Source organism: Zalophus californianus, chromosome 11 (genome assembly GCF_009762305.2).
Source record: "Zalophus californianus isolate mZalCal1 chromosome 11, mZalCal1.pri.v2, whole genome shotgun sequence".
Taxonomy (NCBI): Eukaryota; Metazoa; Chordata; class Mammalia; order Carnivora; family Otariidae; genus Zalophus; species Zalophus californianus.
This window is the reverse complement of record NC_045605.1, coordinates 101,837,018-101,851,214: the sequence shown is the minus strand read 5'-3', so window position 1 is coordinate 101,851,214 and position 14,197 is coordinate 101,837,018. Positions and strand designations below refer to the sequence as shown.

The following is a 14,197-nucleotide window of genomic DNA, read 5'->3' as shown; positions in this document are numbered from 1 at the left end:
AAATTAAAGATCGGTGCCATTTGCAACGACGTGGATGGAACTAGAGGGTGTTATGCTGAGTGAAATAAGTCAATCAGAGAAAGACATGTATCATATGACCTCACTGGTATGAGGAATTCTTAATCTCGGGAAACAAACTGAGGGTTGCTGGAGTGGTGGGGGGTGGGAGGGATGGGGTGGCTGGGTGATGGACATTGGGGAGGGTATGTGTTGTGGTGAGCCCTGTGAATTATGCAAGACTGTTGAATCACAGATCTGTACCTCTGAAACAAATAATGCAAAATATGTTAAAAAAGAAAAAGAAGATAGCGGGAGGGGAAGAATGAAGGGGAATAAGCTGGAGGGGGAGACGAACCATGAGAGATGATGGACTCTGAAAAACAAACTGAGGGTTCTAGAGGGGAGGAGGGTGGGGGGATGGGTTAGCCTGGTGATGGATATTAAAGAGGGCACATTCTGCGTGGAGCACTGGGTGTTATGCACAAACAATGAATCATGGAACACTACGTCAAGAACTAATGATGTAATGTATGGTGATTAGCATAACAATAAAAAATTAAAAAAAATTAAAGATCGATACATTTATAGAGTCCCAAGTTGTTGCTGCCACCAGTCTAACCATGTATGATAAGAGCAGCCATACTCTGGGCTTGTGTTGCAACTGAAATCATCTTCACGTGGTAGAATTACTTTGAAAAACTGGAGAAACTGTCAGCTGCTGAAGAAGTACAAGGCGAAGGCCCGAAAAAGGAGCGCACCAAGCTCATTACCCCTCAGGTGGCCAAACTGGAGCACGCCTATAAGCCAGGTAAGGTCCTTATCCCTGGGCCCACAATAAAAGAAATTCAGCAAGCTGCCAATATGATAAATAGAACTGTATAGATGACTGGATATAGAGATGTTCAAAGCTCATTTGTAAGGACTGTTGTCCTTAAATGCAGAGGCTTGCCTTTATTCCATGGAATGAGTGGTTTAGCAGATAGACTTTTAGATCCTTTATTGCTTGAGATTCCTTAACTTTTTGAAATCTGATCTCTAGTATCCCTATAGTAAAGGGGAAATACTTCAGATTTTTATTATCATTGCAGCCACAAAATGGGAAAAGATAGATTTGGGTAAGAGATCACATTAGATACATAGATTTTTATACTGAACTGTTAGGCTGTAAAATGGTGGAGACTATAAAGGTCTTTGAAACTGCCTTGCCTGCGTTGCTGAGTTATTTGTTGGAAATGTTTTGTCCTTGCAGTGCAGTTCGAGGGCTCTTTGGGAAAGCTTACTGTCTCTAGTGTGAATAACCCCCGAAAAATGATCGATGCTGTGGTGACATCGCGGAGTGAGGATGATGTAAGTATCAACAGAATTGTGTGTTTAAGAAACTCTGGGTCATCACTGCTGCCTGGGGGTCATTGTGGGAGGGAATCAGAGACAACGGAGTTGTGTGTTGTCGAACTCGGAGCTCCCCCCTGGCGTGTCCTGGTGTTCTGGTTTCCTGCAGGTGGGCTGAGGTGCTAACACCTTCCTCTCCAAGGCAGCCAGGCTAGATCTGGGGTGGCAGGAGTCTTTAAACTGGGTAATTGGCTGCAAACAGCATTGGTTGTTTATTCCAGTTTCAAAAATTACCGTTTTTCTATGTGTTTTAAGATTTTCCAGTGATTATCTGCATCTTTACTGCATTCTATAACTACCTTTTGCCTGTCTGTAAATATTCAGTTCAGTAGTCTGTGTGGGTTAGTTCAGTCTGTTCTATGACCTTTGTCCAGTTAGTGGTGTTTTAGATTATTAACTTTTTTTTTTTAAGATTTTATTTCTTTATTTGAGAGAGAATGAAAGAGAGAGCATGAGAGGGGGGAGGGTCAGAGGGAGAAGCAGATTCCCTGCTGAGCAGGGAGCCCGGTGCGGGACTCGATCCCTGGACTCCAGGATCATGACCTGAGCCGAAGGCAGTCGCTTAACCAGCTGAGCCACGCAGGTGCCCAAGATTATTAACTTTCAAAGAGTTAAGATTCTTTTACAATATTGTCACAAATGGAACTACATATGCACACTTAGAAAATTATTTTTAACAGAGGCAAAGAATTCACACTGAATAGTCTTTTCTTATTTTTAGGAGACAAAAGAAAAGCAGGTTCGGGACAAGAGACGAAAAACCCTTGTCATCATTGAAAAAGTAAGTGTTAGAATTTGTTGCTGTAGTTAGTTGCAAATAAGGAACTGCTGTCACATGTATGTGTATGCAAGAAGTGGAAAAGTAAGCAGTGTTCTGTGATTTTAATTAATGAATATATTCTTCCTACATGCCTGTTGTATATCAGAGCACACTAGAAAAGAATGTGCTGTGCCTCACCTATGACCCCGTGGAAAGAACACTGCAGTTACAGTGTCCTGGGTCTTTGTCCAAGCTTGTTCAGTTAACTGCTAAGTGTTTGGGAGCAGGTTACCTTTCTAAGAAACCGAGAATAAAAATTACATTGTTCCACCTGTGAATTAATTGAGTTAATTAAGTCAGTTCACAGGTATTTACTGGATAGCCCCTTGGATGCTAGGCACTCTGCTGGGTGCTAAGAAAAATTTGGTACTCTGTAGTCGATTGATTTGTAAAGTGTAAATACTGTGTAGCAAGGCCACAGGCATAGCAAGGAAGAGTGCGGAGTGTGGAACCAGGCTGCAAATGACATCCTCTCCATTTCTAAGTCCGCGACTTGAGGCAAGCTACTTAACCTTTCTGTGCTGTCCTCGTCTTATCTGCAACAGTGGAGATGATAATATAGTCTCTTTCTGACTGGGTTGTGGGCGTGTCTGGTGAATGAGTACATGCAAAGTGCCTAGAACAGTGCCTGGTGCCCAGGAGTAAAATTATTGCTGTGTTTATAAATAGAATGCATCACTTGAAGCAGTGACACAGATCATTTATGTTACAATGCTATTCTTGCTGCTGGAAAGTTTGCAAAGGGTGTAATCATTCACTGTCATCTCCTGGGTTAGTGGTCAAGAGGAAAAACAAACAGGGACGAATTCTTTTTTTCACTGTGTTTTTCTGGATTCAGAAGAGCACCTTTTTCCTCTCAGTCCTACTCTACAATTCGTTTTCACTCTTTTGTCTTTACCTGGTGGTCTTAAACTGTGAAATTGTTTATCAAATACTCTGATCCTGACCCAGCTTGCTGTGGCCTGCTTTGTGTCTCACTTAGACCTATAGTTTACTCCTGGATGTGGAGGATTATGAAAGGCGGTATCTCCTAAGTCTAGAAGAAGAGCGACCTGCCCTGGCGGATGAAAGAAAGCACAAAATTTGTAGCATGTATGACAACTTAAGGGGGAAATTGCCTGGACAAGAGAGGTAAGAATTGTACACTTGGAGGGACACGTGAGACCAGCTGGACTCCTTACTCGGCTGACCTGAGCTTTCCACATTTCTGTCTTTGGGATATCATCCTTACCATCCAAGGAAGCTCAGAGTCTATCCTTCCGGCCTAACTCAAATGCCGCATCATATAAAGCATTTCATAATCCTTCCCAGCCAGGAAGAAAATCTCTTTATTCTGGATTCATTTATTCGACACCTACCTATTCACTGTCTGCTAGGAACTACGCTGGGCACTGGAGACAGGGGGGAACATGATTTGGTTTCTGTGTTTCAGCCTATAGATTATACTTGTTTTATGCTTTATTCTAGCATGTTCAACCTTGGAATCTTCATGTAGTCTTTTCTACTGAGAGGGAAAGCATAGATATTTACACTTTCTTGGGATTTTCATAGAATACTCATACGCTATGGCAGCCAGTCTTCCAGTGAGGACTAAGCTCCTTAATGTGTCTTTTTATCTATATCTGTCATCTCTCCCACCCGGGATCTTGCTAACAGTAAACGTTCTATAAACCCCAAGTGTTGGGACGCCTGGGTGGCTCAGTCACTAAACGTCTGCCTTCAGCTCAGGTCACGATCCCAGGGTCCTGGGATCAAGCCCCACATTGGGCTCCCTGCTCAGCAGGAAGCCTGCTTCTCCCTCTCCCACTCCCCCTGCTTGTGTTCCCTCTCTCACTGTCTGTCTCTTTCTGTCAAATAAAACAAATTTTAAAAATCTTTTAAAAAATAAAATAAACCTCAAGTGTTTATTTGATGAATGCAAGAGGACTCTGTCCTGAAAAGTCCCTTTCCTTTGCCCATTCAAGAGAATTGGTGATTCTTTTTTTTTAAGATTTTTTATTTTTTAACAGAGAGAGAGATAGCGAGAGAGGGAACACAAGCAGGGAGAGTGGGAGAGGGAGAGCAGGCTTCCCACCAAGCAGGGAGCCCGATGTGGGACTTGATCCTAGGACCCTGGGATCATGACCTGAGCGGAAGGCAGATGCTTAACAACTGAGCCACCCAGGCGCCTGAATTGGTGATTCTTCTAAGCCAGGATACACAGAAACCAGAACATAAAAATAAACCCCTTCTTTTCAACACACCTTTTCTGGAGTCAGGTTGACAGGCAACCAGTTGAATAAATGTGGGCTTGTCCATAGTTGGGAATGTTATGGGGCCATCAAATCAACGTAGTTGAAGTGTGTCTATTGAGGTGGAAAATTGTCACAAGAAGTTGTTGGGTGAAGAAAGCCAAGTAACAAAGCCGTATGGATTCTCTGGACTCTTTTTTTTTTATTTTTATTTTCTTCAGTGAAAAAATATATAGCACAAAGGTTCTTAAAAATGGTAGCAGTAGGGGTGCCTGGGTGGCTCAGTTGGTTAAGCGTCTGCCTTCGGCTCAGGTCATGGTCCCAGGGTCCTGGGATCGAGTCCCGCATCGGACTCCCTGCTCTGCGGGGAGCCTGCTTCTCCCTCTCCCTCTGCCGCTCCCCCTGCTGTGCTCTCTAGCTCGCTCTCTCTGTCAAATTTAAAAAAAAAAAAAATTAATTCTGAAATGATTGTTTTTATATCCTTTTTACTTATGTGTGTTTTCAGATTTTGCTGTATCAACCATGTTATTTGTCTAGTTACATAAAACTGAAAGGAAATGAACACCTGTAGTTTGAACAAGTCTATTTAACATACGTTTGTGAAAGGACGATTTTCTACATTTACGAAACTTGAAAAATGACTTATTATCTGGTTGAGGGTTGGAGAAGTAATTCCCACTGTTTTGTAGCACAGGTCATCGTAGGGTGAAAATGAGCACAGCATGTTCGTTCAGTAACATGTAAGAGGGAGAAAAAGGATGTGTTAAATTGTTCTTGCTGACCTAAGTGAGCATTTCCTTCCCCTGCAGGCCAAGTGATGACCACTTTGTACAGATCATGTGTATCCGAAAAGGGAAGAGAATGGTTGCCCGTATTCTTCCTTTCCTCTCCACAGAGCAAGCAGCTGACATTCTCATGACAACAGCCAGGAATCTCCCTTTTCTTATCAAGAAGGATGCACAAGATGAGGTGATCCCCCATGTGGGACTTCTTTCCTTTGGGTCTTCATAGTTGATAAGGTTTCTAGAATCCAAATTTCATTTCTTCCCCTCTTCCTATTTCTGTTGTTTTGTCTAACCTTCAGTAGTAGGATTTGATTATTTAAAGCAAAACTCTACTCCAGGACTATACTTTTAATCCTATTTTTGCTCCAACAGACTAAGTTCCTAAACTGAGGAATGCAGTGATTGCATCGTATTTGACATAGTGGTGAAGCTGTGCTGTGTATCAGAATTTATTGGGAAGCAGATAATTCAGCCCTACCCCAAACATGAATCAGAATTTACAGAGGAAAGGCCAGGGCTTCTGTATCTCTAACAGAATCCCCAGCTGAATCTGATGCTCACAAAAATTTACAAACATGGTCTTGGTTACTTAGCTGGATATAAAGTATCATGCACTGGGCTGTTGTCAGGAGCTTAACATTCAGCTGCAGACTCCATTGATTGGTGTCACAGAGGAGTCAAGGCTGTGCCCACTGTGCTCGTAAATAACGTTTATCATGATCTGGACTTTGCAATGTGATTTTCAAGTTTATAAGTAAACTTTTGGTAAGACCTGCTCTCTACTTACCCTAACACGTGAAAAATTAGCACTATTTAGAATCATTTTAGAAGTTCAGAGCAAGAAATTGTTAAGGGTAGGGCAGTTATTACTAAGTGTGAGGTTCAGAATGTTAGAACTTACGAGAGTGAGCCTCTCACATTAGATGATGCTTGATCAGTAACCAGCTGGTGATGATCCACAGAAAACATGATGCCAGGATACCTTGTGAGTGGTATGGCATGAAAGATTTGAAAATTAACTCCTTCTGAAATCATAATGAGTTGAAAAAGTCCTTGAAATTGTAGCACGTGTAGAAGAAATTAATGCAAAGTTGAGGCGTCATCATCAGGAAAAGTGAAGTGGGATAAGACAAATAAGTTTTTTAAAGATTTTAAGAAGGAAAAATGGGTTGGAGGAGAGTTTAAGGATTTGAGGTTTATCCTAGAAAATGGAAGCCAGACAAAAAGCAGCAACTCCCTTACAGCATATAGATTATTGTAGGCCATGGGGTGGACACTCACAGTCCTAGAGGAACTCATCAGTGGAAACAAGTTTGGGAGAGCTTTATTCATTCGGTGAATATTTATTTATTCAGTAAATATTTATTAAATATTTATTACACATCTATGTACCAGGCACTACCTTAGGTCTTAGAAATATATCGCGTAGAGCTAGGAACTAGGAATTCAGAGATGCTTGCCTTAGTGGAGGTGTCTGCTAGTGAGGAAAATTTGGTTAATTATAGGGGCAGAGTTTTTACCTCTATGTGTTAAAGATTAATAGACCACATCTCTGAATACCATTTCTTGAAGCAATAACTAGTTGCAGGTCTGAGGCATAAAATATACAAGGTAATCGTGGACTGTCTTGTGCCAGAAAGTAAGGAAGCTAAAAGATTACTAGGGTCCCACGTGAAAGATGCACAGACAAAGCTGAAGGGGCTCCTGCTGGCCAAAAATGGAATAATTTGCATCAGAAAGAAAAATTACAGAAGTGGATTGAAATATATCAAATATTTTTAATTTAATGAGTTCACAGCGATACCAAAAAATATATTAATCACCTTCCGAGATTGCTAGGCCATCAACTCACTATTCTAAAATGGGTAAATAAGGAAAAGACTCAAACATTTATCCTGGCTTTTCATTACAACCAAATATTGTGGTGACCAGGAAGTTGATAATAGAAAGTTCTTTCCTAGAAGAATTTCAGCTAAGGGGCGCCTGGGTGGCTCAGTCGTTAAGCGTCTGCCTTCAGCTCAGGTCCTGATCCCACAGTCCTGGGATCAAGCCCCACATCAAGGCTCCCTGCTCGGTGGGAGATCTGCTGCTCCCTCTCCCACTCCCCCTGCTTGTGTTCCCTCTCTCGCTGTGTCTCTCTCTGTCAAATAAATAAATAAAACCTTTAAAAAAATTTTTTTCAGCTAATAAATGAAAAAGAAATGATAAATTAGAAAATCTCCAGTTTACAGTCCCTAATGGAAAAGCAGTCAGTCAGTCTGGACAGCAGTCCTTACTGGTGCAAAAAGCATCGGGTAAAAGGTGGATGGGGAAATTTATGGTGGTTGGGGCAGCAGACAAGTGATCACTGCCTGAGAGGGGGACAACCAGACACTGTGTGCTTCTTGACACGATGCAGGAAAAAGCACACAGCTCTATCCATGAAGTTTTCTTACCCTTGCCTTCCCCCGGTGAACTTAAATCTTATCAGACCTCTAATTCTAACCATCAGTTTTTATTGGAAAGACAGGAGATAGTAGAACCTGTTAAATGACAGCACAGAGGTGCAGTTAGCCAAATCCAGACCGTGGGATATCGTCAGCAACTAAATAGCATGAGAAGAGAAGATGAGCAGTGGGCAAGGACTGGTTCACAGATTTTCAAAGCCCTACCAGCCAGAGGCAGTGTGTGGGTCCTGTTGGAGTCATGATTAGAGTAAGTCAGTTGCTAAAAGATGTTTTTGAGACAACTAGAGAAATATGAATTTGGAGGAGATATCAGGTGAGATTGAGAAATGGCTGTTAATTTTGTTAGGTGCAAGAATACCGTGAGAGATGCAAGCTGAAGTATTTATGGATGAAAAGATAGGATATATAGGAGGGGCATAGATACAATTTTAATATAATTGGTAGAATGATGATTTAATTATTTGAGTGATGGGTACACAGGCTTCATCATACTCTTTATACCTTTCTGTATGATTAAAATGCTTTTGTTGTTAAAGCTTTGTTTATTTAGAGTAGTAGATCACTAAAAGTCTACTTTCCATCTTTGAACGCCATCTGAAGTAAAATCAGCTATCATTTTTTATACCATGGGCACTGAGTGCTGGCAGCACCCTTGATTTCCTTTCCTGTGTTAAAATCTAGTTATGTTAGTAGCACTGTATTTTAACTTTCCAGTCTGGGCCTCATGGCTAAAAGGACTGAATGACTCGCAGGCCAGAATTCAACAGCCTTGGATTCTGGTTCTCACTAGTAGCTATGGAACTATGAATACTGAGCTTCTGCTCACTTAGCTTGTCTAATAATCTGTAAAATATCATTTCTCAGCTTCCTCATTGAGCTTGTCTAAAGATCAGACAAGATCCAGTTAAGTCTAGGGGCGCCTGGCTGGCTCAGTCGTTAGGCGTCTGCCTTCAGCTCAGGTTGTGGTCCCAGGGTCCTGGGATTGAGCCCCACATTGGGCTCCCTGCTCAGCAGGAAGCCTGCTTCTCTCTCTCCCCAACTCCCCCTGTTTGTGTTCCCTCTCTTGCTATGTCTCTGTCAAATAAATAAAATCTTTAAAAAAAGAAAGATCTAGTTAGGTCTAAAAATACTTCTGGGTAGTTCCGCAGTGCTCAGGATTTACCTGTCACAGAGTCCTTCTCATGGTATATTGAAATTGCCAGTTTACTCATGATTCCCCACTCAACTTTAGATTCCTGCAGGTCTGATCTGTTTACAATTTCATTGTAGCCCACAGTGCCTGACACACTGTAGGCATTGAAATATTTGTGGGATAAATTCAGAAATGATACTTTATCGTGACTCTTGCTTCCTATTTGAGAAGTGATTTTACACCCTTGGTTCACACAAGTCATGTTTCCTGTGCAAATTGAGCTTTAAAAGTTCTCAGTAGACACCTCAGAACCAACCCATTGTTGAGACTCTAGTAGTACCTGCTGGACTTGTCAGCCCTTTGTGTTAAATCTCTCCTGAGGCCATTTGAGTGTGCAGCTGAGCACCCTCCTGTCCATGCCCACTGACGCAGGCTGACTGAAGTCACACTTGCCAGGATGTAATGCTTTTCTTTATTTTTTGTAGGTGCTGCCATGCTTACTGAGTCCCTTCTCTCTGCTCCTCTATCACCTTCCGTCAGTGACTGTCACCAGCCTTCTGCAACAGCTCATGAACCTACCTCAGAGCACAGCCGTACCAGCACCCTCCAACCCTCACCTCGCTGCTGTGCTCCAGAACAAGGTGCTCGCACCCTCTTAGGTCCCTGAACTTGGCCAGCTGTCTAGATTTGAGTTACAGATATAAACATTGGCTGATGTGGCAACTTTCATGGGCGCCCGGGGGGCTCAGTGGGTGAAGCGTCTAACTCTTGATTTCGGCTCAGGTCGTGATCTCAGGGTCATGAGATCGAGCCCCGCATCCGGCTCTGTGCTCAGTGCAGGGTCTGCTTAAGTTTCTCTCTCCCTCGGCTCCTCCCTCCCCCATGTGCGCGTGTGCCCATGTGAGGCCTCTCTCTCTGTCTCTAAAATAAAAAAATATTTTGTTAAAAAGGCATCTTTCAGCCAGGAGTTATGTTAAGCTCCTAGTGTCAGAGGCTAGAAATAAGTGGTTTCAACAAAAGAGGATTTTCTGTATCTCACATGGAATAGTTCTGGCATCCTGTCCACATCATCGCCAGGGATGTAGGCTCCTCCGGCTTGCCTTCTCTGCAGCCTTAGCAGTCGCTGCCACGCTCATGGCCTCTCAGCCTCCACTCCATCAGGAAGAGAGGTGCTTGCAGAGCGGCCAAAAGGTGCGGATTTGCTGTCTGCCTTGTTGGGACCTTTTCCAACAGTTGTAACCAACAACTTCTACTTAATCTCAGTGGCCAGGTTTTCCTCACATGCCACATGTAACTGCTAAGAAGGCTGGAAAACATCTTTGAGTTCACACCATTGTAATCTGAGCTAAAATCCAAGTTCTGACATGAGGAAGAAAACAGGTAGTCCGCGCTCTTGCTCGTAAGACTGTAAGTAGGAGAACATCCCATTCCATGTTTCATCTACATCAGGTTGATGATCCAGAGACTCGCAGGGGACGTGTAACATAGAGAACATGAGCTTTCAGAGCAGCTTTCCATTCCTTGACTGCCAGTCTCTAGGTTTGTGACGGTGAACACATTATTTCACTTTGTTGAGCCCACTTGCCTGGCCTCGGAGGTGACGGGCGATTTCAAGCTGTCCCGTTACTCAGATGAGCCCACCACTGTGACAGTTCAGTGTAATGCCCTTCCTCAGTGGGCACATGTGCGAGCACAGTGAAAAAGTCAAGGCCCCTTCCCCCCTGGCACCTGAAAACCTGCCAAAGCAGAACTCAAGGGCGGTTGAGAGGTGACAGAGATGGGGTTCCGGAGTGACAGGCTGTGGGCCTTCTGTGTTACTTGGGCTCTGAGTTTAGTGTTGATAAAGGCAATACAAAACCACGAGGTCCGATGAGAGATTGTATGTGTAGCCCAGTGTTGTTTTTTCTGACAGTGACACGAGGGTTCTCCTCTGTGAGGTGAACTCAGAAACATGGATTCCCTTCATATCCACTGTGGCTGTGATTCATATATTTCATCTCGTGCTGCTTGTCCCTATTTGTATTCTGTTTTGTGCCCCCTTTAGACCACGTGTTTCCTGCTGGTACTGCCCACTGAATAAAACAAATCTTTAATCTCTAAAGCAGGTTGCTTAAATTTTAATAGTCTTAGTAAGACTATTAAATCTGTGTATCCCTTCTCTGCTTTGAACATCTTATCTCAACCTTTATATGTCCACTAGGGGTGTGTCCTTTGTTAAGGAAACTTTTTCAGGAGATTCAAGGAAGTCTCTTCATATGCTGATCATTTCAGTGACCTTTCTTTGTACGTTTTCCCACCCGTCTTCACATCTTTGTTCTTAATTCAAAATATCAATCTATTTAATGTTTTTTCTTACTTTTTCTGTGAACTTTAATTTTCTGATCAAAGTTTGTCTTTGACTTTTTTTTTTATCCATTTCTGTTTTAGTAAATACAAGAAAAACTAAACCCCACCTTATCTGTGACAGGGAAGAAATTATCTTTTCGTCTCACTTTGGGGTGGGGGAGCAGAGAGGACGCTTGGCCCTGGGTTTCCCCTTTTCGTTGGTGATGTCGTTGCTGCCTGCCTGAGCAAAGCCAGGAGAAAGGCCCAGCCCCCAGCTCATGGTCGCCTGATGTTTGCCAACGGCAGAACAAAGCGGCGGGCTCATTGTGATCTAGTGCTGGGATCCCCTCAGCGGTGCTGGAGGAGTGGGTACAGAGGTGAGTTGGAGTCCCTCTGTCTCCTCTTGTAGTTTGGCCTGTCACTGCTCCTCGTCGTCCTGAGCCGTGGGGAAGACCTACAGAGTTCAGACCCTGCTACAGAATCAACACAGAACAACCAGTGGTCAGTCGGGCTGTGTTTCTTCTTTCACGTTCTTTTAGATCATTGTTTATTTTTTTTCTCATATTGTTCTTACGTGTTGTTAACGGTTTTTCTTTCAGGACGGAGGTGATGTTCATGGCGACCCGAGAACTTCTGCGGATTCCCCAAGCAGCCCTGGCCAAGCCAATCTCTATACCCACAAACCTGGTGTCCCTCTTTTCTCGCTACGTTGACCGACAGAAACTGAACTTGCTGGAGACAAAGCTGCAGTAAGTCTGAAACAGGAGAGTTCCACGTCTTACTAAAGTTGGCACTTTAGACGTTACAATGAGGAGATCAGGGGCATAAAACTGAATTTAGTGGAAGACATTAAGGACTTGTCTCAAATACGTGAGTATTTACTAGATAGAAGATGCTGAGCGGGCTACAGAAGCACCCTGAGTTCAGTAAGGAAGGGTAGAGATATTTTAGGTGTTTTGTTGAGAGAATTCTAACAAGGGTGTAACTTTAATGCAAAAGATTGCCTTTTGTTTTAACTCATTTACACAAGTTTCCTTTCTCTCTTTCTTTATACCCATAGGCTAGTTCAGGGGATCCGATAAAAGATCTCCAAATGTGTCCTGTACCTCCTTTTGGCTGCCACCTGCATTGCCGCCATCACAATGGAGTGTTTTTAATGAGGGAGGGAAGGTAGCTTATTCCCCAGAGCGTCTTGTGGGACCGATTCCTGTCACAGGGGTTGGCTCTCAATGCCAGGTGTTTCCCCACTGCTCTGTGCAATTTGGCTGGGTGATATTTCCGCTGGTTCCTTCTTACCTTCTGTGTTACAGTTCTGCATGTCCTGCTTTTCCTCGATTCTTCTCAATTTTGCATTTTCTTTGCCCTAGAGACACAAATGTAATCTCTCCCCTTACCCACCCCCACTACTCCAGTTCACAGTAGATTGTAGCCTGCCAAAGGATTCCTTCCCTCATCCTATTCAAGTCTTCTTTCATTGCCCCATATTAACACGACTATAGGAGAACCAATTAAGTAGAAACCAATATATATATATATATATGCACACACCCCCCTCTACATACGTTCATGTGATCTCCAGAGGATCCTTAAAGAACGAGTTTTAGATTGAGAAATATGTAGTTGACACGTCCCTCCTCTAAAAACAAACCAGCTGATGTATTTTTAATGTTTCTAGTCCATCTTGTAATTAATTTGGTGGGTTCTACTTGTTTTAATATAAATACAGGGTATGCAGCACGTTAATAACATCAGGACTCTTAATTGGCTGACACCCAGCTCTAGGCTGAGAAGTGCTGTTTCTCCTCCCCGCTGTATTTCCTTTGTATCTGTCCACCTCGGTGAAACGGCACACGGTTAAGCCCTTATCCTGCTACAGCTACAGTGTACTTGAGCCTGTCCCCTCCAGGGCGTGCAAGGTTGCCCCCAGATGAACCGGACTTAGAGCCTGCTTCCACAGCATAGCATTTGCACACTCGCTCTGTCTTCCTGAGACAACTTCAATAAAGCCATGCTTTTACTTCCCTCTTCCCCGTTTTTATTTGCTATAATGGGTTGCAACCTCCAGAGGTAACCGCGGAAGCTCAGTTCGGCTTGCTTTGCTCTGCAGGCTCCTCCACACCACGGGCAGAAGTGCTGTCCTTCCCCTTCGTCTCCAGGACCCTCTCCCAGGCAGCCAAGGACCTGGCTCTCGGTCCCGGCAGGGACAGCCCACCATGGTCCTTTCCACCCGTCCCCCTCCCGGGCAGCAGCCAAGCAAGATGAGGGGTTTGATTGCTAGAGATCACAGCCCTCCGGAAAATTAAATCAGAGTCCATTTCACATGACTGTCCTGATACACTTTTTGCTATTCTCACCTTTTCGAATGTTAGTGAGGGGACAGGTTGTGATATTTAAAGAGAATCAACATTTTGCACATACACGTCTTGTACAACAGTAAAGCCCTCCATTGTAACTAGTTGTCCTTGCTCTCCGTCTCTGTTTCTCCCCATTCCGGAGCCCCGGCCCCGCAAGCTGCTCCCGGTGACGTGACCTAGCTTCCCTCCGCCCTTACCTACTGACTCTTCCCACCCTGCGCCTTTCCTCCCTTCCCCTCACAGCTGATCAAGTGAATACTTGACTATTATTTCTTCCTTTCTGTGCTTTTATCTTTTTTGTTTGGTTCTAATTAATAAAAAATTAAAGTTTCTAAATTTACATTTTTATAGGGTATTGTAAATAAAAAATTGTATACTTGAAAAATTGCATGCCTGCGTTTCTACTTCTTGTTACTTGTCTGAACACGATTGCAGGTGTGTTTCTAGCCTGTTTCAATGGACTGGCAGATGTCTTGGTGTTGGGGCTCGGTGAAGATTTTAACTTTTGTACTGTTGTGATAAGGGAAACAGATTAAAGACCTTATGTTCACACATAACTTTCCTTGAAAAACCTAGGTGCTTTCAGTCCTCCCCCACCCTCCCTTCAACTACAAAACAAGATTGTAAATTGTGGTGGACACACGGTGCAGTTCATCTGCTTCCATTCCACCTCCAGGCACATGGGGTTTTAAGAGACTTCATAGCGCCCGGTTT

At 43.4% G+C, this 14,197-nt stretch overlaps 1 protein-coding gene across 1 annotated transcript in view; it reads left to right on the top strand.

The window, feature by feature from the left end:
• Positions 1-13,881, top strand: part of PATL1 (PAT1 homolog 1, processing body mRNA decay factor) — a 31,382-nt gene extending 17,501 nt beyond the window's left edge. The window contains exons 11-19 of the mRNA XM_027579357.2: positions 685-808; positions 1,250-1,347; positions 2,111-2,170; positions 3,192-3,340; positions 5,250-5,409; positions 9,290-9,445; positions 11,539-11,630; positions 11,729-11,878; positions 12,190-13,881. Of these exons, the coding sequence (XP_027435158.1) occupies positions 685-808; positions 1,250-1,347; positions 2,111-2,170; positions 3,192-3,340; positions 5,250-5,409; positions 9,290-9,445; positions 11,539-11,630; positions 11,729-11,878; positions 12,190-12,211 (1,011 nt within the window). The 3' untranslated portion in view covers positions 12,212-13,881. The remainder of the gene's footprint in view (positions 1-684; positions 809-1,249; positions 1,348-2,110; positions 2,171-3,191; positions 3,341-5,249; positions 5,410-9,289; positions 9,446-11,538; positions 11,631-11,728; positions 11,879-12,189) is intronic.
• The last annotated feature ends 316 nt before the right edge of the window (positions 13,882-14,197 follow it).